The sequence below is a fragment of the Falco punctatus genome (genome assembly GCF_963210335.1).
Source record: "Falco punctatus genome assembly, chromosome: 6".
NCBI classification, from domain to species: Eukaryota; Metazoa; Chordata; class Aves; order Falconiformes; family Falconidae; genus Falco; species Falco punctatus.
Window position 1 is genome coordinate 9,041,270 of NC_137585.1, and position 27,870 is coordinate 9,069,139.

Below are 27,870 nucleotides of genomic sequence, written 5' to 3' on the forward strand. Positions count from 1 at the left end.
ACTCCAAATCTTCTCATTTTTCTCCCTCCAAGGGCTCCATTGGACCCACCATTCCTCCCCAATTCCTTTTCAAAGAGTTTCTGTGTTATAGCTCTCTTGTTTGTCGTTAAGCTTTGGGTAGAAAGCTTCCATCACATAGGCCAGGGCCCTGGTCCTGTCTGTGCCACAAGATGTCACTGACTGACCTGTCACAAGGATGTCAATGATTGACCTGTCCAAGGTATGAATTTTTTAGCTTACAGAATTTCTTACAGCACCCAGTTCTAGATACAACAAGTGGAGACTGGGACAAATAGCATTGGCAATCAGGTGGTTTTATTACAAAGAGCAGTAAATATGAGATGTTAATCTGAAGAAAAACTTTCTAAATAGAGGCAAAAACTGCACAGAAGTTGTCTTCCTGTGACTAGAGTTCTGACATCTGTACATGAGTCAGTTCAGTCACTGAAAAAGATGAGGATCAAAGTAATTTATTCAGAATCTTCCTTCAGGATGAAGGGAAAGAACAGACAAATATAATCTAATCTATGAAAGCAACAGTTGCAGCAGATTATTCTCCTCATCTTTGATTTCTTCAAAGGAATCTGTGGCCAAGAATACACATTTCAGGAGTTTACATAAAGCTCCCCCTGGAATATATGTCATGAGTTTCTAAAAAGATGGCTGGTCAGGGTTAACAATTGCACAGTATCTCTTGTTAGGAAAAGCACTTTATCTGGAGTTTCTGACCCACACTGACCGCAAGCTCTTTTGAAGTGTGGGCCAGAATGGGTCATTCTGATTACTGAAGTTTGGGATTTGCTTATTCCTCATTATTCTACATGCTTTTCGTTGCTCTCCCAGAATAAAACAAGTCTCTTATCCTCTTCTTCCTCAACAAACGCTTGACTCCTACCTTCTGAACCATTACCTTTCCTGGAACATATTTGATTTCAGTTGGAAGGCAGGGAGCAGGGTGTTTTGTATTCTGCAAGGGCATATTCATCTGGAAAGAAGAAAAGATGACATTTGCATGAGAGTGAGAAATCATTCTGACTCCAGTCCATGTGCACTTGTGATTAACACATTATGAACCAGAAAACATTTGATAGGTTTTGTGGTAGTCTCCCAGTTGTCAAGGCACCCTGTTGCAGGGGTGCACAGTCAGAGCACTCCTCTGGCCATGTTTGTCAGGACACACCACTGCAGTGACCACGTATGATGTGGATCAGGTGGCAAAACATGCACTCCAGGGTCAGCTCTCTGGATATGTCAGTTCTCTGGATGCTGCTACTAATCTGTTAGCAGTTCCCAAAAGTTGTGCCAAGCTTGAGAAAAGCACGGGAGAACCTGAGCCACAGTTTTGATAAGTTCCACAGCTGCGTAATATCTAATGCAATTGTAGTTCCTTGAGGCCAGATCAAGAAAGGTGGTCAGGCACTCAGTTTTCTAGTTAGATGGTTGAACTCCTCTTGAGTTCAGTGGCACTGTCATTCCTGCTTAAGTAGATTCCACTAGAGAAGAGTTCTTTGACTGCAGCCTACTATGGCAATATAAACGAAAAATATGAGATAACCCAGATCAGGGAAGTCAGGAACACTGCTGTCTTGGAGTTAATGGTTTTAACCATTGTGTTCAAACTATGGAAAGAAAGTGGAACCACACATGTTTATGTATTTTGTAAGAAAGCTACTCCTAACATATCACTTTCTGATCTGCTTTATGTTGAAATGAAGCAAGAAATGAAAAGATAGGGGGACAGAAACTGTCTAGGCTCTGCAAACCCTTTTCAGTTTAGTAATCAAAAGCAGCAGAACTGCCAGCTTGCTCTCCCCACTTGTCTCTCCTGGGAAACAGTCAGCAAATGCAGAAAAGTGGAAAGAAGCTTGCACACCGAGAGCAAGGGAAAATCCACTGTCTGCGCCTTGTAAACGCTGAGACTGAGACTTTGATTTCACAGGTTTTGCTCAGGCCTACTGAGGTCAACTACCTGTTTCGTAGTAATCGTACATATGTACTGGGACTGGTTTGATATCTGAGACAGGCAGGCTTTGCTCCACACTGAAGGAGAAGTTGATTTGCTTCCGGGACACCTGGAAACGGTAAGACAAGAAAATGCATTGGACTTCTTGTTTTCATATCTACCCACAAGGCTAAGGTTGAAAAGATGCATTTCTGGCTCAGACTAGGTGACAAAGTGTTATTCTACAGTTCTGTCCAGATTGTAAACTTGACATTAGAACAGATCATTGCTTAAAAGTTATTGCTAAAATTGTATGCTGTCTTCTTTCTTCCTCTTCGTATTTCCATTGCCAATTACCCCAACAATTCCCTGGTTACTGCAGCTTTCAGCACACCAGCATCCATCCGGTCATTGAAAGCTGCTGTTAGTGTCCTCCTTTGCCTTTTCCTGCCTAAAATCACGTTCAGCACCCCTATGAATCTTCTCCCCACTTTTCTCTCTTTAATCACTTTAAACTCAAGATCTCCATCACCCCCTGTGGTTCTGTTCCTCAATCCACACTCCTGCAGCCAAACGTCCCAAACTTTCCTCCTTACTCAACGTCTCAAACTTTCTTTTGTGAGCTTGGGACTGTGCCCTTGCTCTCTTCTCCCTTTGACCTAGTTTCTATTTTGTGGATCTCTTTACAGGAATGGACAGGGGCTCTGGAGAACTTTCTGCATCACTGGTGCCCTGCTGGGTAAACTTTTCACCTCTCAGAATCTCAGCTTCTCCGTGAATTCAAAATACTGATTCCAATCTTCCTTAATAGATCCTCGGGGAACAAGTAATAAAAATTACCATTTGAGAGGTAGATATCATTACTGTTTCTGTTTGTTTCCTCTTTCCTTCCCTTCTTGGTATTTTAAGATCACTTGTGTTTTGATTTTCATCTTTCTTCTCTCTCCTCCCTTTATTTTTGACATTGATGTAGTAGGACTACTCTTTTCACACAGAAATCTCTCTAAAAGGGAGGGAATGATACTGACTCCTTGTAAAACACTCTCAGATCAGCTGATGAGAAGCATCACTTAGAGGGTGAGGAATATTATGTAGACTGGGAACTTTTGTAAGATGGGAAATACCTTAACTATGTTTGTGAAATGCTATTTAATCATACAGCATTCTTCACAAAAAGTAATAAATGCTTATCTCTTCACTGTAGACTACAACTACAACTGTGTATATATAAATCTGATGTTGGACTGAGTGAAGTCCCTTTATGTCTTTAAAACATGTGTTTTGCTAATCTGCTATCAATGAAACGTTTCTTTTATCTGGGAGCCTGTTTTAAACTTCCAGTTTAATAAAACCAAAAAGAAACCTCCCAAACTTACCTTCTGAAGGTAGAAAAGGACATGGTTGTTCTTGATGTCTACACGATCCACAACAGAATCCTGGTACTGAAGCTTTAAATAAGGCAAATTATGGTAATGTTAATATAGGAGACTTAGCAAAGTATGTTTAAAGCGGCTGCCACACTCCTCTTGTGCCACCTGCCATCTCGTGACCGAAATAAGAAATGTGAGTTGAGCGTCGGACTGCCAGTGCAAGCCAGTCACAAGGATAAATAGTTTCACTAGTCAGCTGTGCTGGGTGTGACTTGCACCACTAACTGAAGAGTGTTCTCATTTCAGTGAGACTTTACAGCTCAAGCTGACTCACTCTCTAGTCCATTATATATCTTAAAAAATAAAGGTTTAAAAGAATTTAGAAAAGCCTACAAGCAAAATTATTTTACTATAAAAACACACGAAACCAAAATATTCCAAACGTTAAAATCCACCTATTCTTTCCCAAATACATATAAAGAGAAGTAGGATGGCAGACAGTGTAACATCTCAACTGTGAAATCTTACAAAGGAAAGTTATGAATTTCATACAGTTTTAGCTAAAAAAGAAAATCAGGCCCAAATACTGAATGGTTACAATTGCACCAAGCGATGAGCAGACTCTACAACGACTGGCATTCTTCTTATCTGCTTGAAGCTTACAGCTCATGGCCTGAAGCCAATACATCTGTAGCAGAACCGAAATTGCACTAGGACCTGAAATGAGGTGCTTATCAGTGCTCTCCCTAGCACTGTCATCATCGTGTCCAAATTTCTGGATAGTAAAGGAAGAGCAATACCCACTTGTCCTTTGTTTGTTAAACTGTCCTGTAGAGGAAGGAATAACCATGTCAAAGAGATAACATTGCTAAATGCCCATTTGAGCAATTTAACTGTGGCAGAAGTATTTCTTACATAGGTTCTGCTAGGTTGTGTGATGAAAGGCTCGCACCCACAAACTAAGGAGCACAGGGAAACCCTAGTAACCTGAGCAAAGCCACCAGAGCACCCTGACCTGGCTCCCCCCAGGGCTGCCACAGTGCAGTAACCAGCCCCATTGTCAGGGGGTGAGACCCACCAGGTGAGCCAACAGCAGAGTATCACCTTACAGGCTTAAGAAGAATGCTGTTTACAGGAACACAGGGCTGAATATGGGATGCTGAGACCCAAGGCAGAGTTATTACAGGATGTTTAGGGGAAGAACCAGAAGTAGCAAATGGAGGGATAAAGTCCAACTGGGAGGAACAGTGTGGAAAAATGGGATAAAAGGAGCCGGTTGCATGTGAACAGGTTGGTGGTCAGCACACTTGTCTGGCCATGCCCTGAACCTGGTCACCACAACCTCTCCTGACTTGTTATTAAACTCTGTTCTTGACTCTTTTCCTGGGTGGGAAGGTCTCTATTCTGTGTGTATGGCATATCAGCTGCTGAAGAGGGGACCACAGATCACAGGAACTCTGTCTGGGGTGCTAGCATCTGGAGACACCAGGCTTCAGGCTTGCTGTACATGGGTGTGTATGCCAGCGTGTGGTTGCTAGCAAATGTAAAGCTGGACTAGCTGGTGAGTGAGTTAAGGGGCTTGGCAGCTGGCTGCTGAAGCAGGCATAAGCCTGGGCCAAATACTGAGGATACCAGAGGATCTGAGTCACCCTGCCATCAGCCAGAGGGACCAGGAGGTCCCAGCCTGTTGCTGGAGAGACTATATTGTCTTGGAGGCAGATACTGCTCAGGCTCATGGGCTGGACCAGCTAGCCCAACTCAGTTGTGTGTGTGTGTGTGTGTGTGTGTGTGTGTGTGTGTGTGTCTGCGTGAGGCAACTGGGAGACCAGGGGATCCCTTGCCCAGCTGCTGCAGAGGCTGCGTGTCTAGGGCTGGTTTACTGGAGGTACCCACCAGGCATGTATGTGGGTGCTGGGGAGCTCAGTTCCAGTCACTGGAGTGGGGCTATGGCCAGCTACCAGAGGGCTCCACATCATGTATTTGCATGTATATATGTGTGTGTATACATACATATATGTATATATTTATCTTTTCCACAGATCAGCCAGAAAGGGGAAGAGGATAGCACCATTTGTGCTATCTATGTGTGTGTAAGTGCTGTCTTTTCCGTCTCAGCTGATCTGTGTGGCCAGGCATGTATATGTGTATATATATTTATAGTGTGCATGCCTGCTTATAAGGAATTAACACTCAGGACTGCTCTTGGCTGAACCTGGGGATTTGAGGCTGCAGCAGTCTCACCTCTGTTGGGCTACTGGATTTGGCAACTTCTAACAGAGCCTCAAGTCCAAGACACAGAGTATGTGACAGAAGGCTGTGCCCAGGGACTTCACAGAATTTCCATGGGGCTTCAATTTACTAATCAGAGAGTATTTTTTACCAACTTCCTATGTTTTCAGGGTTTAACATTCACTATACTCCCATTCTTTACCTTTCTTAGGGAAGATCTTACAGGAACAAAACCTGAGAGCATCTTCACATCAATAATAGCCATGTTGGAGACTTTGCGGTTTCCTGTGTAACTAAAATGAGAAAAGCTCTGTTAGTCTGGTCTGCAAATGGAGAGGAGACCAGCGAATGACTATTTCAGCTCCCAATGATCCTGTTTGTCTTCCTGCAGCTGCACAGTAGCAGCTAACTGCCTCTACTGAAATCCTTCCTTGGATGCTTTACCAGGCTGTGAATGAATGCAGGGGAGTAGGTCAGTAAAAGGAAGTTACCTGGCAGAGAGGACAAGATCAAAATTTGGTGGAAAGCTGCTTGTACAGGATACATTGGCCGGCCGTACGGAGAGAGAAAATCCTGCAGCTTTTTTTGGCAAATGGATGTTGTATCTCAGGGTGGTCTAAAAGAGATGGAAAGTGTGAGATGGTCACAGACTTACAGGCTTTTGTGGCTTTGGCATGAGGTATGGAGAGGAACGAGGTATGGAGGACCCCCTGCTTAGTTCTCAGAGGAGTGGTGCTGAATTTCCAGCTTGCTTACCTGCAGATAGACGCAGCCAGTGCCATTCACTTTTGCACTGTAATTCCCTGGAATAGTGGGTAAGGAAGCCTGTTGCAGTAAGAAGCGGTTCTTGTTGTTCACCTGGAAAGTCTTACTGGTGGAGTCCATGAAGTTGACTTTAACTGTGTTGAGATTGTTTTTAGAGAAAGTGAGATATCCGTACTGGGCTAAAGCTTGGAGAGCAACAACAGTGTCCTGAAAATAAAAGCATGATCCCCAGTTAGATAGATACCCAGCTGTAAGATGATGCATGTGATTAGCACAGCTCCTATTTCCCTGATCCTTTGTCCATGCTCATAAATAGAGGGGGACTCTGCAAAGAGCTAAGGAGACAAGGTACAAGTTCTGGAGCAAGAGATTTTAATCATGCTGGAAAACCTGGGATAATGCTGTGTCAGCAGTGACTGCTGTCTACAGCTAACTTGCAATTTGGGTAAATCCCCATTTCCTAAACCTAAAATATGTATGACATAGCCTATGAGAAGCATGATGTGCCTCGCCAAAGAAACTTTTGTGAGCGCTGTTTATCAAATACTGTTCAAACTAATATGCAGTCAGGAAGATATGACATACTGTCGAGATCCAGCTTGCAGGCTGGACCGCTCCCAGAATCTTTCTTTTTACCACACCCAGTTGTTACCTGGCTGGAGGAGAAACCACCATACGGGTTCTGTTGTTTGACAAGCCAGTGCACGATGCGAGAAATGTAAGATAAGTCTTCTGGACTGAGTTTGGCTTTGTTGAGCAAAGCCAGGAGCACATAGCTGGTTATTTCAATCTCAGCAGAAGGGGCACGGGAATAGAAGACAGGGAAATGTTCTGCTGGTGGCTTATATTCTCTCTGCCAATGAACTGAGCCACCTGAAAACAGAAGTGAGATGTAAAAAGCATGGGAAAATTACTTGCTACCTAATTCACTACACTATCGTGTGGGAAATAGGCATACGATTCCCTCTCTGCCTTTACCCAAAAGTTTTTTTCAGCCATCAGTGTCCTGAACTGGGTAAGTTTTAGTTCCAGAATGGAAAGGAAAACAGGAAGGGATTGAAAGGGATTAATAAAATGGGGCTGTATAAGTTAAAGACGGATTGAAGTGACGGCAGTGCAGCAGAAGGGTGCTAAGGTAGTCACGGACTGGAGTACACAGCATAGTCAAGGGAACGGGTTTGTTCAGCATGTAAAGAGTAAGCTAATGAGGGAACTGGATACAATTATCCACTACCTTGGACTCAGACTTAAGGAGTCTCTCCTTACCTACATTATTAATTATAATTATATATATATATAAATATAAATATATCATATATACACATTAATTATTTCATTATTAAGAAAATCAGGCCACAGCTCAATGTTTTGTGAAACCAAAAGAGACAGAGAAGTTCATAGAGATGAGTTCAGTAGCACGGCAGGCATGAAATGGGAAGGGAGCAGTATGAATGGGAAAACTGTACATCAGAATAGCCTGCATCATTCCATTCGCTGTATTGTATCATGGCCATACTGCGCTTACCATGTCTGGTAGCTGTCTTGTCCAGCTTCTCAAGGAAGAATTGGCATCTTTCCTTTTTGTCCACTAAGCCATAAATATAGGCAAAGAGGGCCTGATTATACAGGTTGCGGACTCCTTTGGTAAATGCAGTCTCCAAACAGTTCATGCCACTCTGAATGAGAGGATGCTATAATGGAAAACGCAGTAGAGTTGTCAGGTACCTGGATTTGTGTCTCAGCTTCTGTTTAAAAACTTCCATCACTGCTTAAACTGCCACCACACACCCTTCATGATAAGAATATACGTGGTCCATGGCCTGTTTAAGGGCCTACAATGTGTATCCTGTAAAAAATGCCCTTCCAGTGTTGCATTTATGTAGACGTAGCATGGCCAGACCAGCAGAGCACTGATTCTTTTCCTGACTTGTGAGATGACCTTATTATGCAGGTGAATCCTTTGTCCCTTGGTTACTTTAGCTATAAAACCTGGATCATTTTTACAGTACTACGTAAAGTGCATTGAGATCATGATGAAGAAGCAGGCTCTCTCAGATAGATGTTATTACTCATTTGCTAGCTATAGCTATCAAGATAAGTCTTCAGCCCTTTTAGCCTTACAGACTATCTCTGTGAGCTTACTTCAGCTCAGACATCACCAGCACTTTATAACCACGTCCTGTCTATGCAGCTTTACTTATAGACGTGGCATTATGTTTTGGAGTTTCTTATGAAGATATTAGGAACTAAATTGATGTTTTTGAAGAACTATTTGATTCTGCACGATGGTTTTATCTTTCTGGTCTCAGATACTTAAATGATGCCCCATGCCACAGTACCTGAGACATCTGCAAAACTCAGCATGCCTAGAACACATTTGTTAGACTGGGAACAAGGTTTATCATCCTCATTTTACTAAGAACAAAGTCAGCAAAAAGCAGAGTCTCAGGGATATGCACAAAGTATATTACAGAGAACACAACTTGTTTCTTATTCCCCCATGCATAGTCTCCCAACTAGCAGCTCATAATTTCCTTCCATGATGAACCATCAGAGTTTTTCAATCAAATCAAAGCAAAGCTGAGACAAAATTAACAATCAGATCACAGCTTGGATCTAAATGCGCAGAGAGAGTTTGTAGGACTGAAGACTGGATAGCTTGGACCTCAGGCTGGGTAAATTCAGAGTAAGTTCCAAACTGGACTCTGAATGGAGTGGGCAAATTCAGTCTGGATTTTGCATCTACATAGACTAACCATTGTTTAACACAACTGGATTCTCAGGGATTTTTTGAATTAATCTACAGGAATTGGATACATAACTGATTTGTAACGTTTATCAAATACTTGTGGCAACTTCAGGGTTCTGGAAACAGATTTCCTCAGGTGACCCTACTGTCCTACAAACAGTATTTACCACATTGTTAAAGAATATGGATGTGAGGACTATGACTTGAGCACTGTTTCACAAACGGCTGACCGGACTAACAGGGCATAACAACATCAAATACCTACCGCAGCAGAGTGTCCAGCCTCCAACAACGCTGCCACAACATAGGCTGTGAGTGAGTATTCACCTTCCTCTCCACCCTGAAATAAAAACAAGTGAAGAACTAGTCAGTTACAGATGTCCTAGAAAGAAACAAAATGTGAATTAATTCATAGTTCAGATCCCAGTTAGATCTGAGATGAGAAGTAATTTTTGTCTCCCTGTGTTCACAGAAAAAAGGAAGATAAGTTCTCTCAGGATAAAGCCAAAATGATTTCATGCATTTTCTTGGCTTTTGCACATATGCAATAAAGCACATTATAGCCTCTGGCTGAACACATAATGCTGTGGTGGAAAATAAAACCTGAGATTTGTGACTCAAAGTTCTACTTATTTCTACTTCATCATTGATAGCAGACGTAAGAATCATGCTTGGATATGAGGGACATGGGAGAACAGAACTAGGAAGAGTCTGGTGATAAGCTTGTGCCTGGCAGAAATGATCCAAATCGATCCCAATGCCAGGATTGGAAATTTAGAACTATACTTGTCTCAGTTACCTTCAAAGCATTGTTGAAATGTGACCCAGCGTTTTCAAAGCAGCCATCTGACTTCTGCTTGCTTGCCAGCCAGATCAAAGTTTGAGACTGGACATCGTCGTCAATGTAGATGTAGCGTCTGGCTTGTGCAAATGACTTGTACACAAAGGCAGTGAGCCTGCAGGTGAACCAGAAGCAGAAAGCAGGTAAGGTGTGAACAAGATCAAGAAGGTTTACCAGCAATGTGGTGTGCATAGAAAATGACATAAGGTGAATTCCATAATGTCTGAGGTAAAAGAAACAAGTGTTTTGTAAGTTTTTAATCAGTAAGATCATTAAAAAACTGACATTAAAAACTGACCTGAGGTTTCTCCATTCCTGTGCTGAAACCATTCTTTCTTTCAGAGCAGGACTGAAGTATAGACAGAGCTTGATGACTGATGATAGTGATTTCTAATGTTAATTAACAGAATTCTGAAATAAACTAGGTGGGAAAGGACATCTGGAATTCTCCAGTCCAACCGTCTGCTTAAACGAGGCACAACTTCAAAGCTCTGTCGTGTTGCTCAGTCTCTTGTCTGATCGTGTGAAAATCTCCAGGGACAGAGGTATCTACATCCTCCCTGGGCGTTTGTCTCAGTGCTGCAGCCTTCTCCTGGGGAAGCTTTTTTTTCCGCTTCTACCCAGATGGAGTTTTCAGTGTTGCAACTTGAGGAAGGACAAAGTCTTGTCCTCACTCTGTGCAACCCTGACAAGGGCCTGACTGTTGTTTCTACAGTTTCTATCTATGTAGTGGGAAGATTCACCTAGTTTCCCCACCAGCCTTCTTTTCTACAGGCTCAGCAAACCCAGCTCCTTCAGCCTGACCTTAAACATTATGTACTCCAGCCCCCAGTCATCTTATACTTCTGTAGCACTCTCTCTGCTTTATTAATTTCTCCTTTACTAGGCGAGCCAAATTAATTGAGCTATGTATATTTACTCCATTAAAGATAAGAATCACTTCATACTTCCATCATTTTTCAAAGCCTAAAGATCCTGCACTAGGGAAACAGAAAGTGTCATCACTTACCATACACTCCCTTCCCTATCTCGTGTCCCAAAGGAGCTGTAGGATCCATCCCGGTGTTTGTATGACAGCTGTTTTTGGTACCCTGAAAAGACAACAAAGATGACATATTTTCTAATTACAGAAAAGCACTAGTTCTGCGGTTTATTCAGCTGAAGTAGTAAGATTTTTGTATTTAATATTAAGTAATGTATGTCTCATAAATAATGCCAGCCACTATGAATTCTAGATGTTTTTGCTTCTGGAAGTATGACATGCTTCTTTGGGGTGCTGTCATCACCTGCTCCTGTGCAATAAATGTGGTGCTAGAATTCAGACATCAGTGTTCCTGTGTAAAGCTTTAGAGTACAATGCACACAATCAGAATATTAGATGAGAGAATCTGAAAGTCTCTTACCTGTGGATAAATATCCAGTACCCTTGATTCTAATCTCTTCAGTCAGCTGCCCAGTTTTATTCAGATAATCCAGGGCATAGATGTTGGGCGTGAATAAGGCCATGTTCTGTTCTCCGCAGCCATAAGGCATATGGAGGAGGTTCTCCATGTTCCTCAGAGCTGTACCCAAAATGTCTCCTGAAGAATGAAAGATATAAGAAGTCAGTTCAGTTCAGACATGTTCTTATTACACAGCACTATATATTGCTTTATATTACCTTATTATGAACCCAAGGGCAATGACCAATACAGAGTAATCACAGTAACAAAAGAAACAGCTTAAAAGAAAGGCTGAAATGCCTCAATTTTTAATTTTTTGTTTGTTTGTTTGTTTTTTTCTGGACACCTGGGAGAATCTGAGAATTTGAGGAAAAACTGAGCAGCAATAAGGGCTGGCATGGGTTCTGAGAAAATGCTGTGAACCCTTAGAAGGTTTCAACTTCCCTGCCCTTTACAACCTGCTTCCCTTTTTGCATGTACATGTGAGAAAGCTGTGTTGAGTATGATGCTGATGGGTTACAGGGGCTGTATTGCACAGTATCAGCACATCTCGCACTGACCCAGGCATGCAGAACAATTGTATTTAGAATGCAGTCTGAGTTCAGAACCTCAAAGAATTTTTACTGAATTGACCTACCTTAATAATGACATTAAGATTAGTAGAGTTGTCTGGGACCTGAAAGTCTTACTCTGTGAGGACTTATCAACTGACAAATTTTTTCATTTTGCAAAAGCATAAATTTGAAATTATGCAGTCAGCAAAATTCTGAAGTCTTCTTTCCAAGAAATCAAAATATTTTTTAAAAAGAATTATGCTTTATTTTACTTTTAAGCTTAATTAACTGAACAGGATATGCTAATGCAGTATAATCTGAAATGCAATATAAGTCAAAATATTTTGATATTAGGGAATTCTGAGAAACTTTTGTCTTTCATTGCCATTTTGCAAAGTAGGAAAGATTTCCTCTAAAATCGAGATTAAGCATTTCCTCTATTTTACATTAGTTTTCCAGATGTATACATGATGGCACTTGATGCAGCACAAGAGAAATGCCATTTACTTTTGGTATTAGTCCAAGTACTAAACTTACCAATGACAGAAAAATAAGCTCTGGCTGATCCCTGCACTAGGTTTGTTGGCAAGATGAGAGACACTGGTTCAGAAATCGTTATGCCTGATAAAAAAATGTAACAAGAAGAATTGTTAAAATCATCATTTTTTCCAGAAGTCTTCACTTTGTAAGCATCACTACAGTGACTGTTACAATCTGCAGTCTGGGTAAAGAAAATATTGCAGAGACTTGCCCAGTGAGACAAAGGTATCTCTGAAAATCCTGAATTGTAGCCCAGCATCTTGACCCCGAAACCCTCTGTCTTTCCCTGGAAGGGTCTCTGATTTTGCAGGGCAAAACCTACAAACAGTGAAGGAGTTCCACTGACTCCTGGAACGAATGAACTTGCCTTACCTTTCGAACAGACGAGGGAGCTCTGAGTCAACTCTTTCTTAATACCTTCGGGCTGTTTTATTGCAGGGCAGTGGTCGAGAACAGGAAGAAAAGTGTAGAACATCACCATGAAAACATGACAGTTTAACATTGTAAAACAGTATGTGGATGTGCCTATCCAGACAGTGCACCCCTTGCACCCAGTCCTCTCTGTCTCCACTAGAATATCTCTTGGTCCATGGCTCCCTCCCTGTTTTACACAACCCCCTGTCCAGAGCACCTTCTTTCTAAGAAAGCAGTTACAAAATAGACATTTCCAACCTCTGAGAGGGACTCTTCCAACGATGTGGCTGCTGCTTTATGATGCACAAGGCAAATTCTTTTTCTTTTATACCTGCCTCTACCCCCCCCTCCCCAGTAGTAGAGTCCCAGGCTAAAGGCACTCACAGGTAAGGTATGGAATCTCCTCCTTTCTGGCTATTACTGATATGCTGTGGAGTGTCAGGGCATGCATACTCATGGTTTCACAAAGGAGACAGTGGCAGGAGCACAGCAGATGCCACTGATTATTGTGATCTACACCCTCATTTTCAATTGGAGAAGCCTACTGTACACAGTTCCACCTGTGTTGGCTGCCTCACCTCCTCATACTGGCTAACTGCTTCTAACCCACAGCTACAGGAACCACAGTTTCCACTAAGCGGAAAGTACACGCAGATTTCCTACCGTACCTCAACAAGTAGGGTTTGAATCAGGGTGTCCCTGCGAATTGTCTCCTCTTCTGGGGATATGGTCTTTCCAGTATCTCTCTTACTCACTTTGGCCTCAGCAGTGATTGTGAATTTCACCTCACCTGGAAAGTCACCCACCAGCCCAAGAAAAAAAGTTATCTTCAATGTTTACAGTTACCCCTGGTTTTCACTGACTTTTCTAGGCTGATGGACTACTGAGAAACATATCCTTTCTGAAGGCAGCTCAGTAGAAACAAATTCCAACAAGGCTCCACGTTGGTCTGCTTGTGGCAAGGAATGGTTATCTGGGGGTCTAGGATGAGGAATGAAATAGGGGTGATCCTGGCCAAAAAACTGACAGTACTCACTGTCAGTTTCCACCTTTTCTTAGCCTTGTGCTGATTTTTCTCTGATGTAGAGCAGTGTTGCAATAGTTACAGCTCTACTACCTCTTCCCTTCAGGTGGAATTTGTTAACTGAGGGACAACACTAAGGAGCAACCCTGAAGCGGGCAGCTTTGCGGTGTTGCTCATTTCACCCTTGCAATCATTGCACACTGGAAATCTAAAGGAGTTTTTACTTGGATCAAAATGCATTATCAACAGAGCTATCGGTGACAGCAGCTTTCTTTTTTTTTTCAGCTCTGCAGTATTATTTCACTGCATATCCAGTTTTCATCTCACTATAACTGCACCTTTCCCAGTGACTTTGAAGGAAATCAGTCATACTGCCTATAGGATTTTAGAAACAATCTGTTAAAGAATAGGCCCATCTGTGGTTCATTTTGAGAAAAATCTTTGCTAATTAAAAGGTTTTTTGTACCTCAGCTTTTGGGACACTTACACACTCAAGCCATCGTACCTGCTTTTTTAAAAAGACAATGTTGACTTTAAGGCAGTGTGAATTAACACAGCTGTAAAACTGGGAAGAAGAAATGCCCTCTTTGCCTGTTGATAATCCACTCCAAAATTATTAGGAAATTTTATTCGTACTGTATACAGTTGGTTAGGTACAAAATTGCCTGATGAAAGATCACAGGCATGTTCAGTCCTGCCATTCATACATAATATGGCAAGTGAAGAGTTCTTCCTAAAATGGACAGGAAAGAGACTGCCAAAAATTAGAAGAGATAAAACACCGGAGCAATTCACCGCTCATTCAGTGTGACTAAGGCAGCTTTAGCAGAGGTCCAATACTAAAACTGCAGAGCAATTGATGGAGCTGTCCATAAATGCCTGCCTATGCACTATGATGCTTCATTAAAGACGGGAGTGACAGAGGTAGAAAGATTAAACAGGGATATATCGAGGTGATGGAAAGACAAACTTACCAAGTTTGTTGGGGCTAACAGCCCAAATATAGGTTTTTCTTTCATTGGCACACAACCTTGCTGTGTTGCCCTCTGGTGAAAGGATATCTGCCTTGTAGTCACTTGAGTTTGCCAGGATGGCACTGATCTGAGACAAAGAAGGAGCAAGACTGCAAATAAACAGGCTGTCCTGAACACTGGGCTGCAGAGCAAGGGAGACTTGCTGGGGAAACTATTTGTCATCGGAATCTGAGGGATGGTACTAGGACAGGAGGATGGGGCATTTATCTGAGGAAGTAGCAAACCTGTCTCTTCTGCCCACTGTTAGTGTCTGGTTTCGACAGGATTATGGCAAGGTGCCCATGCTCATTAGTTAAGTCATCTTATGAGTTACTGCTACATACAACATACTCAGTACGTATTGAGTTTTGCACAACACGGTACCCATACCCTCTGCTCCAGTTGTCCTTCAGGAGCAAAAAGAACTAAATTATGTAAGGGTAGGCAGTAAGTTTTTATCTTCTGTGGACCAGCTACAGTGACCATCAGCTATGTTTTCCTAATGTTAATGACACAAGGATGGGTCCAGAGAGAGAGGGTGAGGGAATAATGTGTCAGGCTAAAGCGTAAGTTAAATACTCACTAATAAAATAAGTTAAATACTTATTTCTCCATCTCTAGTGCATTATGCAGGAAAATGCTGGGATCTCTAGGAAATAGACAAAGCATATAAGAAGTAAAAGGGGACTTGACAGACCTGGATGCATTTATTGAGGTAGTTGAAGACGTTGGCTATTAAATTAAATTTTTCCCCTCGAATAACAGAGTATGGCAAAGTGAGATCCACAAAGAATGGTTGGAATGCTGTCAGTGTAACAGGTGAGGAGATGCCAAATCCAGCATCATCCTGCATGCAGAAAGCACTGGCTTTCCATTCCGTGATGGTGTCAGGAATAGTGTAAGGGACATTGACCTCTCCCCTGGAACTGAGGAAAATAAGAAAAACAGAATTAAAAGTTGTCTTTGGCATTTTCAAACCAAATTATAGAATGGGTTCCTGCTTGAGTTAGTATGTCTGTTTTCACCTCACTTTCTGCAAGATATCTCTCCGTATTTAAAAAAATATTGTAAAGCTGGAAGTAAAGCTGAAGGTGCTGGTGAACTACATGTTATAAAAGCACTTGGAAGAATACTCAGCTTTTCTTAATTTAGAATACAATTTGTTTAAATACTACAATGCCCAAACATTCAGGTTAGAACCAATAAATTTTTATTAATGTTCTATAACAGCCCCTGCATGCAGAGTTAATAGGGAGACATTCTCATTGCAGATGCTGTGATAGCTTGGAAAGAAAATATAACCTGATTTTTCTGCTGCTGAATTAAAAAATTGATTAAAAATAGCAAGTTTTCCTCCTGCTCCCTCCTAAAAAAATGTTTTTATTTGACTTTCAGCTCTTATTCTTTCTCCCCATCAGAAGGAAAGGGGGCAGAGCACAGATGTCATTCACAGTTCAACTAAGTTTGACACTGCCTACAAGGTTAGGAGCCCAAATGTCATTGATTAAGATGGGAAAAGGAGACCCATATCTACAAAGCAGACATATGGTCCATGACTTCTTCCCAGAATTCATTTCAGCAACATGTATCAACTCAAAAATCCACACAGGAGGTAAGAACTGAAGATAAAGATACTCACTCAGTATGCACCAGATCCCAAATCCAGGTCTCAGGGAAGAATTTCCGAATGGTGTTATGAGCAACACCACTCCCAGAAATAATCCTTGACTCATCTAGAATATTATATATGGTTAAAGTATAACATTAGAGGGGTCAGGCCAGAAGAACCTGAACTGCCATCAGACATGCTCAACACTACGAATGAACACTATTTCATTGAGTACGTTTCAATTCTTTTTCCTGTACAAAGGGAAAACTCAAAGAGATATAGGATATGGGAAGAAAAACTTCTTATCTATTCTCTTTTTCCATGGGAAAATACTAGAAAATTTAGCTATTTCACAAGACATATCACTTCATTTCACATTAAAAGTTCTCATCATCCACTTAGAAAGATATGTTCTCCATCCTCTACCACTAGCTCTCTTTGATTTGGAAATGGGTGACAGTAGCCAGTATTACTACCAAAACCTATAAGGCTTTAAAATTCTCCATGAGAACGCAATCATCTTTTCCCCATTCAGTAGTTAAAACTGGAGCTGAATATCCAGCCTACTGGAAAACTATTTTTGTTCATATAGTCAAACTACAGGTCTAATATTAAGAACCAACATCCTCTTTCCAGCTTTGCCATGGACTCACTTGTGATGTCCAACATCTCATTTAGCATGGAGGTACCTCAGATTTCCTAGCTGTATCATGGAAATAACAATACTTTCTTATTTTGCTGGACTTAGAATCATAGAATCACAGAATCATTCAAAATTCTGGATGGGGAGGAACCTTTGGAGTTCTCCAGTCCAATCTCCTTGAAGTAGGATTGACTTCAAAGTCAGATCATATTGCTCAAGAGCCTTGTCCAGCTTAGTTTTTAAAACCTGCAGCAATGGATCCAAAACATCCTGGGGAAGCTCTTCTAGTGCAGCACAGCTCTCATGGGAAAGAATGTTTTCCAAGTGCTGAATAGCAATTTCCCTTGTGGCAACCCATGGCTGCTACTTTAGAGTTTTTTTGCTGAGCAATCTGATTTGGAGGAAGAAAATCATAATGCTTGCTGATCTATAAAGGCTTTGGAGACAACATGCTGTGTGAATTCCTGAGATTGGGAATTGTCATTATTTTTCTGCATTGTCATTTCCTTCTGAATATTTAACTGAATTGTCATTTGATGAAAGGTTCTGACCTGAAAAAGCCTGAAAAACTAGTATCAGTTTATGAAAGAAGTAGCATCCCAGTATTCCCTGTCTTTTCTATATGCACCCTATACTTAAGTGAGAGAATTGACTCTACCGCTAGGACTGTCAGAAAGAGATTACTTGAGGCAAACTGGGACACATAGACCTATTCCCCAAAAAACCCTCAACATGCTGGCTGATATTTTAAACAGAGAACCATTTTGAAAACCAGGTAGACTGGGACTGGAGATACAGTATGAACCTTCCTTTACCTGCGCTATAGCCACCGACATGGGCAATACTATACGCAATATTGACAGGGTGATCTTCTGTATCTGACTTGTCTTCATTGCACAGAACGGGCTTCCGTAGCTTGGAGTTGGTGAAAACCTTCAGGCCCATATCCTAAATGTGAAAGAATCAATCATGTCACTCAAGGCATGCACTAGCTACCTGTGCTTGCCACTTCTCCCACCTGGGTTATCATAGTTCATCTCTCTCCTCTCTTCTCACATCCCATTCTTTCAACCCTGCATGTTACAACTCTTTCTCGCCAATCTCTGTGTTTCTTATGGAGCAGTGGCAACTGGTGTTCTGTGAAGGGCAGTAATGATGGGGCTTATGTTAGGTCTTAGGTGATATGGACAGTGGGGAGTAGAGGCAAGTGTATCAGGAATGAAGTGGCCTTCATCATGGACTCAGATCTTTACAAGGAACACCTGAAGTCATGAGCCAAGGATGCGGTCCTGCTTAGCAAGTGTCTACTGAAGCATGGGCAGGACACCAGTGGATATATCTAGTGGTAGTGATTTTCAGTCTTCCTGAGTAAGCAGTGGGGATAAGGAGGCAGAAACTGGGTCATCAGAGACTTCAGGCAGTTCCAGGCATCAGCTGCCTTCTCTTAGGAGTGAGAACCACCACCTGAGAGAGTTGGATGCTAATGTGCATGAATTCTTCTGGAATGTCTCCCACTTAAAGAACCACACAGAGCACATACCCTGAAAATTCTGTAGGCATCACCATCACGACTGACATTCACAGGTTCATAGTATAAGCCATCAAAAAAGGTGGTTTTGACTGGGGTACACCTCTCTGGCTTGTCATCTTCCAGGTTGAGTCCATTGTGGTAATAGCCATATAAATCACTCACAGGAAGTTGGTAGTACACCTGGGAGGTGAGAATGACTAGTGTAAACACAAGGGAAGTGCTGGGCAGGTGTGAAGTCACATATATGCAAAGCTTATGGTAGCTCCTGAGCAATCCTGTAGACTGTGGTGGGTTTGACAAGCGATGCCTTCCTAGAGATGAATAAGCAATTTGGCTGGTGTTACAAAAGAAGAACTGGACTCTTCTATCCTCCTTTTGAGCTGCAATGGCTTTGTGGGGTGAACTTGAGCAAAAAACATGGAGATATATTCCTAAGTTATGCAAAGATGAGACTGGAATCCAACAAGATACTAGCTGACATCTACAACTTCTGTTCTGGGCCCAAGGCCTATCTGAGTCATAAAATGCAATTTTGACATAATCACTCCCCAGGGAGTAACTCTGCTTTCAAGGATTTACATTAGGTATATTGGGATATGTCTTACACTGCCATGCTTTCCAAAAGTAAATTTTCCACCATCAGTTTCCGTCTTTGAAGTATACAACTGCCGTAGACTTTTCTTTAATCACTGAAATGTCTGTTTCCAAGGGAAAAATAAAAATAGAGCCAGCAGCAGAGAGGTCACAGCTGGGAATTAGACTGTCAGTCTGGATGTCCCTAGGTCAAAAGAACACAGGACTGGGGATGTGGCTTACACTCTCAGCAGATAACTGTCGCTCAGGCTGAAGGAGGAGGACACTCTGATCCACAGCCCGCAGGGCACAGTAGGAGTTGGCAGCAGCTTCAAGGTGAAGACCGACTTTAGAGCCTGGGAGGCCCTGCTTCTCAGAGAACTCAAGCTGGACCTGGAAATTAATAAATCCAGACAACCATAAAGAAATTAGGAGAATCAGCTTGGCACATAGATCTAAATCTCACCTTTCACCAGCACTCGCTCTTCTCTGTGGAGCGAAGCTCCTACTGCTAGATGGCCCTTCTGAATCCCTGTTCTGTGAAAATTCACAACCTGTATAATTGCCCTACTCACCTCCCCCTCCGCACTGCATTGAGAACTTTGTCTGAGCATACATGTCAATTCCAGGGACAGCTCCTCATGTTCCCAGGCACATCTGCACCTTTTCATTCCTAAAGACCGTCCCAAGTGAAAGGCTCTTGATGAGGTCATTCCCTAACTGTTCCTTCAGCAAAGAGGCAGCTGATATAGCCCTTAATAAGAAAGCAAAGGTTTTTTACCTTGTTTTTGAAACATATGTCACTGCGTATCCAAGAGCTGTCAGCCACTATCTCCCCGTGAGGATGCACCGTGTAAAGCAACAGATTGGTGCTGGGGGCAAGCTCCTCTGTGACAGTCAGTGTGATGGAGAATGTACCTCTTGGAGCTGTGGAACAAACATGGAAGGACAACCCAACAAAAGAGGTTAGAAAAACCTCACCTTTGGTGGAAGGACCACATATTTATCCATAAGCTACTAGCATCTGTGAAAAACAGGGAAGTTGGATATTGGAAGATTCATCTCTCAGTGACTGAGGAACAGCTCGCATCAGCAAGGAAACAGATACAAACTGGAGGATGCTGAGAGCAGGGTGCTTTGCAGAAAGGGGTCTGAGCTGAGTAGAAGTTGGTCAGGGAAATCTGTGCATGATTGCTATGAGAAGAGCACAACATTGCCTTTGGGTCTCAAACCTAGAACCTCCTAGACCAGAGGAGACGGACCGATCTCCTGAGCAAAGGGAAACCTCTCTTTACACTAAGAAATATGAAGTTCTAATCTAGATGACAACTACTAGAGCAAGGACAGGAAATTAAACCTAAGACCAAAAAAGGCAAATACTAAACGAGTCCTATATGTGGAGTGAGTCTTACTCAAGCCATCTACTGAAACCAGATTCTGCAAGAAAATGTATTTTTAACAATGGAAGAATGAAGTTCAGTTTGCTGTGATTAGCAAGATCATTCTCATTTGTGGGTATTGGGAGAATTCTGAAAGTGCGATGAATTCCAAGCATTTAACTGTTAAATATCCCTGTCAAACGACACACATACTATTTCAAACTTTTAAAAGCTTTACTCTTCTAGCTGGTGGATACTAGGATGTCACACTAGAACTGTGAAACTGTAAATACTCCTCAGCAAGAAATAAAACAGAAGGTTACATTCCCTGTGTTTGACCACAACAGAGTTTTAATCTTTCAACTAACAAGATAAATCTGATTACGATATAGGGATTGTTTAGACGCTGCAGCAAAAGCAACTGATACCACAAGTTGTGACAGGTCATAGCGTTTAAGAACTAGGACCTGATTTAGCCACAGTTCTCTGCTTTCATCCATTCTTACAAAACTTACTAATTCTCTGGCGCTTATGATGATCTTATGAATATCAGTAGTAACACGGTCTAGAACTTACCACCAGAGATTCTGACTAGCTTCTGGCCACTGAGAACAATTTTTCCTTTTGTCATTACCTGAACATAGAAAAAAAAAATCATGAGGCAGGATCAAAAGGACCTCCTCCCTTCCCCCATGAAGTCATTGACTTTGAGTAGTGTTCTGAGAGGCTTCAAAGGCCATCAAGTTGAGCTTTGATCTGTAACCACCAGTCTGGAGATTTCTGCTTTATATGGTGTTTAAGAGAAGGTGAAAGAAAAGAGATGCTTTTGGAGTCAACATAGCACTTACCACATAGTAGAAGTTTGTGTGAATGGCATTCCTGTAGCCCTCTCTGTTCAGGATGTAGTGGACATTGATTGTTTGCTGTTGGCCACAGCTGAGCTTCTCCTTCACTGGCTCAATTTTCACAAAGCTGTTGGTCCGTGAGTAGAAGCGCCGGACAAAGAATGAGGCTTGAGGCTCATTATCATGCCTCCAAGTGAAGAAGTCTGCACAGTCATCTGGTGCTTGCCTGACCTATGAAGCAGAAGAGTCTTACACACAAAGTGGAAAATAGAAAATGGCAGGCAGGTGAGAGGCAAAAGGTATCTTCCCTCTAAAATATTCTGTCAGGAAAATGATTTTGTGGGGCTGTTTAAGCCAAGAGCAAGAGCTGATGTGAAAAATTTGTGCTTCATCAGTCCAGAGCAGGGGGCCTTCTGGACACCTCAGTGTATCCAGACACCTATGACACATTGCAGAAGGGAAGTTATTTCAGATTCATGCAGGCTTGGAATAGGTTGTGTAAACTCCTAGGAGTCATTGTGGGTTAGAATGGTATCGTTCTCAGCCTTCTTTTTCTCAGCTCTTCCCGTCACACCAGAGAAAAGGCATGCCAACACGAGAAGACCATGTGGTGGTTAACAGGCACGAGTCTGCCAGCAGAAAGGCAGGGAAGCAGGCAGCCCCAGGGAAAGAGGCTGGCAGGCATCTGGGCTGGGTAGGGGAGACAGGGCAGTCTGTGAGGAAGGTCCACTAGCGCACAGGATAAAGAGAAGAAAGATGTCTGCAGAATGGGCTTCTGAGCAGAGGGAAAAGCAGGGACCTGCTGGAGATCACTGCAGCCCAAACAGTGCTGGGGTGCAGACTGCCACTTCTCAGGCACTGGGGTTTTCTGATGTGAGTTTCGCTTAGGTTGCAGGTGTTGATGGACTGACTGCCTACTTTCCTCCTCTGAAACATCCTGCCAATCACTTCTAATTGCTCTCCCCAGTGAAGTATTTTTTTCAGGAATTAGTTTACTTACAGAAAGGCTTACTTACAGAAAAAGCCTGTATTTACTTACTCTCAGCTCAAAACTGGGATCAAAGAAGTTGGATGTGTTTATGGAAAAAGCAGCAGTGCCATTCTTGTCAGTGGTGTAGTGGGCCAGATACCGTTCGTTGAGTTCCAGCAGGACAGTCCTATCAGCAACAGGCTTGCCATCCAGATTTGTCACTGTGATCTGAACACAAAGAATACCCAAGGGATTCAGGAAAAAAAAAAAAAAAAAAAGAATGGGAAATGCTCTGTTCACCAGAGGATGCTCACTTAAGCACTGAGGACAATTACAGGGAATAGAATTCAATAATGAATTGTATGTAAGAGGCAAATGATCATCAATAGTTTGAAGGAGCAGGAGTTCCATGACAGGTATAGGCAGGCAATTCCCATCACTGCCAGGACTAACTATATGTCACAAAGGGAGAAAGAATTGTTTATATACATGACCCTGTATAAGAGATTCTTTTAACGGTAAGTCCTCTGATCCTCTTCAGTGGCCGTTAGTTCAGTGGGCCATCATATAAATTAAAGACTACTGAGTGAGAGATGATGGTTTAAATTCTTACCTCATGCTCCCCCTTCTTGAGCAGATAGAAACAGAGGGACTTGAGAGCACATACTCTTTGGAGAGCACTAGCAAAACTAAAGCAATCAGATGACTTTACGGCCCCAGATAACCTATGGAGCTCAGTAGCACATCCCAGCTCCTAGGCATCTGAGTATACCCTCTGTCCCCATTGCATATAAAGGTGATGCTGTACAGCTCATGTTCCTTTCTATGCCTGGGTTTAGCCTGTGTGTGTAGGTTGCTAGAAAAGTCAGAATGCGCTCCAACACCTATACTGCTTTAAGTAAATATCCCTGGGACTGTGTGATGCAACGCAGGGTAAATTCTACCTTCAGTTTAGGCACACCTGTTGCTGAAGTAGTTTCTTGCAGCCTCTTCCTCCCTACTCATCTGACCTTTCATTTACCTACCTTTTAGGCATTCGCTAACTATGGCAGAGGAGAGATCCTAACACTCCAGGTATGGTATAATTTTCTTGTTTTCTCTGGGATAATCTAATGCAACAAGAGAACTATGCAGCACTCACTCTTATGCAGCATTACCATGGGAAGTTGTCCCTACAGAGTTAGGTGACAGCCATAAATGGGGCAACACAGAGATCATCATGCTGGACCTAGGGAGTTTTGATCTAAATATGTTCTCTCAGGTACCCACCTCACCATAGTAAGGAATTCCCCTCTTGTAATAGAGATCCATATTCTCAAACGTCACTCTGTCATTTGCCTGGCGGACAGCAACATAGTCATAGCTTTTCATCTGGATACCTGTGAGACACACCCAGGGGAGGAAACAGAAATCACAAGCAGGCAGAAAAGTGTTTCTTTTGAAAAGCTATATGGAGCATCGATGCTCTGTATGGAGAGATGCATGCAGAAAATGGTGATTGTTTGTTGTTTGCTCTACAGATCAGGATGAAGGAGCTTCCTCTCAGAAAGTACCATCTACTAGCTTTAACCAGCTACTCCCAACCTCCACTTGGTGTTACCTGTCCCATTTTCAGTGACGATGCTTTCTACATTCAGACTGGCATACATCCTGGCATAGCTGCGGTAGAGCTGGAATTTTTTGGTGGAGATGATAGTGCTGAGGCAACCATCCTTACCCAGCTGAAAAAGGAGCACAAAGGAGAAAACCCATTTTTCACAAGGTTTGAAAAATGTCTCCTGAATCTGTATTAGCAGGTCTCTGAAGAGCTTCATTGCCTCTGCTCATATCTTCTTCAGCTCTTCCTTTCTAACTGGCTCCACTCTTACGTTACACTTCTCACTCCTTGGCTCCCTTCCCAGCTCATCATTTCAATACCATTTACCTTTGCACCTAGAAACCTCTCTTCTCATCCCCCCTAATCCTGTCTATGCCCATCTTGCACGATGCCTGAGCTCTATGATCAAAGTCCGATCTATTGGAGAAGTTACTCATTATCTTAATGTCAAGTGTCCTCAGTAGCACAGACTCCCAGTAGAGGTCTGCTGATTAGATTTGGTAAGAACACAGCTGCAGTGTTTTAGGAGTGAGCATGAATTTCTAGTTTCATAAGCTTCCTAGCCTTCCACTGACTGTTTCCAAGAGAAAAAAAATCAAAGTCTCCTAATGAGGTCATTGGTAAAAACTACCTTCAAGGTCTTTCAGCATTTCCTGTGAGGTAGTGAGAAAAAACAAATCTCTGTGCTGTAGTTGAGTCCAGATCAGTTTGCCTCACATGGGGCACCAATTGTCACAGACAAACAAAACTAGCCAGCTGTAATAAGGCTTTTACCATCAGTCTACTGTCCATGCTGTTTCTCCTTCCTCCAGAGGCCAGACCACACCACTCCTCCTCCATCCAGCCTCTTTTACACTTCTCAGTGCTATTTAACCACTTAGTGGAACGAGCTAAAGCTGCATATCATCCATGCCAATCAACCCACTGCCTTCATTCCTCTACACCTCTGGGATTCTCTCTCTCTGGTGTTCCCTGGGAAAAGAATGAGGCTACCAAATGCTGCTGCATATTGGGTAGTAAAGCTACTGGGAAGAAGGGTCTTGCTCTGTATCGTACCGGTCCAGTGACAATTTCACAGGTTTCTTTCTGTTTATGCTCACATTGCGGTCTATAAAAGTGCTTCTGACACACATTGATGCGGGCATTCGCTTGCACCGGTTGGCCATAAGTGTACCTAGAAGAGGAAGAGACACAAAAACCCAGTCACGTGGACTTAGCATGAAACCTCCCCAGAGTGCAGAGCAATGTAGACTCTAAACCCCTCAGAAGTGCCCAGATAGAAGAGCAGCTGGGACTTAGGACCAGTTAGCCCTAGCAGAATTCCCTTCAATTATTTTTAGGTTTTGTTTTGGCACCCTGTTGACAAAGATCTGCTTTACTATTGTCTTGGTGTCGTCATTCTTGAAAGTCTGAAGCTGGAAGGTGGTACTGGGCTCAGGGTTGGAATATCATTCCCTGCTGCTTGCTTTTTCTTGTTAGTGCCTTACACAAAGCAGAATGTATTGCAGAAAGATCCCTATTCACCCTTATAGCTCATGCCACCCTGCCCTTCATCAGTGTCACAGCCAGAAATCTTAATGATAGACTCTCCTGCTGTACTATTTCTCTTTTTTTCTGTAATAAAACCCAACAGCTAGCAAGTATGTGACGCTAGATATCTTCAAACTGTTGGATGCACACAAACTCTCCCAGGTCTAATTCTGCTATGTAGTGGGAGGAGAGTTACCATATTTCATGTCATGGAAGTCATAGGTAAAGGACTTGCCCTAACCCAAACTCTGAACCAGCAGCAGGGTCCTGGCTTCCCAGCACAGCACACATCCTCTATCCCATGTTTCTTGTGCACAGTTGTGTTGTTCTCAGCTCTGATACTTACGAAGCACAAACGTTCACTCTGACTTCTTCATCAAAGAAAGAAATGCTCTGTGGCACATCGGTTGTCACTTCAAATTTTGGGAGCACTAGGAATGCAATGTGAATATGGCTGATCAGCAGTTGCATGGCATAGGCAGGTGTGTGTGCGTGTAAGTAAAAAAACAATTGGCAAAGGCATTTTCACCAACAAGGGAGAAGAAATGGATCAAAGAAAAGTCTACCTAGGAGCTGGCTGTAGGTTATTACTGGAGAAAAAATAATCCTTAGTGGTAAGATGAATAACTTTTTTAGAATGCAATAGTAATCATACTAATAATGATAACAGCTACAGTAAGAACTGTAATACATCACTCTAATTGGCTGTACATTTTCTTCAAGAGAAAGGTGGGAGTAATGCTGATGTCTCAAACAACTTAAGCCCTGGAGAACAGAAGTTACTATGCAATACAACCCCAATTGGAGGAGAAAGGCAACAGATTAAGTGAAATATTAAAACCAAACAGGTCACTGTCACTTTTTCTTTTCAGTTTCTCTTTTGGCCCAGATCACCAGCAATGATGACAACATAGCTGGAAAAGGCCTTTTTCTCACACACCTGTACGCAGGGGCCTGGAAGGTGTGAAAGAGCTCTGGAGGGTAAGTGGGAAAGGTGCTTTACTGCCCTTACGAACAAACCAAACAACTGGGAGTTGTCCAAGCCTTCTCTGAGAACTAATAAGAAAAACCTGCCACTGTAAGATGAGAAAACTTGTGAAATCAAAATTAATTTAGCAACTCCCTTGATATGGTCTATTCCAGAGTGTAAGCAGATCACTGTGAGGGCTTTGGCATCTCCACTACCCACTGTTTTCCATCTTGCACTTCCACTGGATATTCAGCCTCCTCGGTAACAGTCTGGTACTTGTCATTTAACCTGTTTGATAGACAGTATCTTCAGATTTCTACCACATATTTTAGCCTAGTGGTCTTCATACAGTGATGACCTCCACAAAACAGGGCAGGCCTGACATATTCATTTTGCCTCTGAACAGACAGGGAGTGTAAGGTCCGAGTGACAGCATGTGGATCCCAACGTCACACAGTGACTTTGTGACAAGCCCAAAAAGGAATTAGATTCCTAATTCAATTCCTGAAAAATGCTGCCTTTCTCAGCACTTCTTTTTTTGGTTCATGCCTTTGCTTTCTCCACCCAGGTCTCTTCATGGCTTTCCCTCTCAGGTATGAAGTGGATAATTCAAAGCACTTACACTCTGCACTAGCAGCTCCTCTCTGACATAGGGAAAGCCAGACTTGTTGCTGGTGCAGGGCAGTTCACAGCCTTTGCTTACCATATTCCTCCACTGTGAAGAACTGGTACTCTTTTTCACCTGACGACCTCTCCACAATGATGTAGTAGGAACCCAGAATAGGCTCTGGGATTAGTGGAAAGGAGAGCTGGACAATTCCATGCTTAGATGTTACCTCCAACCACTGGAAGATCTTGTTTTTCTCTGGATCCTGGAGAGTGGGAGAAAGACATACCAAAACTTTTATCACCCTATTTCTTGTCTTCTCGCCTTCTTTCAAGTTTTGCTCTCTGGCATATTGGCTAACTGCATAACAGGGCGAATGCAAGTCTGGACTGATGACATGTGCTCTGATTTCCCAATAGTTTTCCAGATGTGTTTGTGGATTAAACAAGCCTGAATTTATGTTTAACTGGAAATTAGCCACACTGGCAGATGATCTCAGATCATCCGGCAATAGTACCTGATTGTGACTGAGGCTGCTTACCTGTAGCTCTTCTATTATAAGTCTTTCGGACTCAATTCCTTCTGTAAAATGGGAATATTATACTGCCCTCCTTTAGAAAGTGCTTTGAGATCTAATGATGTGAAATATGGTAGAAGACTAATCCATTGTTAGCCTGTCCCCCACCAGAACACGACATTTCAGAAAGTTACCGTTCCTACGCCTGTATGAGAA

General features: G+C 42.4%; 1 protein-coding gene across 2 annotated transcripts in view; it reads right to left on the minus strand.

The window, feature by feature from the left end:
* Positions 1-295: 295 nt before the first annotated feature.
* LOC308065821 (ovostatin-like) overlaps positions 296-27,870 on the minus strand; it is a 53,509-nt gene continuing 25,934 nt past the window's right edge. The window contains exons 6-35 of one of the 2 annotated variants that reach the window (XM_080392322.1): positions 27,234-27,402; positions 25,907-25,991; positions 25,087-25,204; positions 24,034-24,154; positions 23,703-23,812; positions 22,503-22,661; positions 21,467-21,694; positions 21,195-21,252; positions 20,021-20,166; positions 19,483-19,632; positions 18,676-18,846; positions 17,951-18,083; positions 16,523-16,616; positions 15,581-15,809; positions 14,845-14,971; positions 13,515-13,636; positions 12,805-12,856; positions 12,430-12,513; positions 11,300-11,476; positions 10,906-10,987; positions 9,855-10,011; positions 9,321-9,395; positions 7,832-7,997; positions 6,959-7,179; positions 6,298-6,513; positions 6,033-6,157; positions 5,744-5,834; positions 3,319-3,390; positions 1,970-2,072; positions 296-985 (exon numbers count right to left, since the gene is read on the minus strand). In XM_080392322.1, the coding sequence (XP_080248448.1) occupies positions 933-985; positions 1,970-2,072; positions 3,319-3,390; positions 5,744-5,834; positions 6,033-6,157; positions 6,298-6,513; positions 6,959-7,179; positions 7,832-7,997; positions 9,321-9,395; positions 9,855-10,011; positions 10,906-10,987; positions 11,300-11,476; positions 12,430-12,513; positions 12,805-12,856; positions 13,515-13,636; positions 14,845-14,971; positions 15,581-15,809; positions 16,523-16,616; positions 17,951-18,083; positions 18,676-18,846; positions 19,483-19,632; positions 20,021-20,166; positions 21,195-21,252; positions 21,467-21,694; positions 22,503-22,661; positions 23,703-23,812; positions 24,034-24,154; positions 25,087-25,204; positions 25,907-25,991; positions 27,234-27,402 (3,894 nt within the window). In that variant the 3' untranslated portion in view covers positions 296-932. Of the gene's footprint in view, positions 986-1,969; positions 2,073-3,318; positions 3,391-5,743; positions 5,835-6,032; positions 6,158-6,297; positions 6,514-6,958; positions 7,180-7,831; positions 7,998-9,320; positions 9,396-9,854; positions 10,012-10,905; positions 10,988-11,299; positions 11,477-12,429; positions 12,857-13,514; positions 13,637-14,844; positions 14,972-15,580; positions 15,810-16,522; positions 16,617-17,950; positions 18,084-18,675; positions 18,847-19,482; positions 19,633-20,020; positions 20,167-21,194; positions 21,253-21,466; positions 21,695-22,502; positions 22,662-23,702; positions 23,813-24,033; positions 24,155-25,086; positions 25,205-25,906; positions 25,992-27,233; positions 27,403-27,870 lie in introns of both variants that reach the window. The other variant, XM_080392323.1, reaches the window with a different exon arrangement.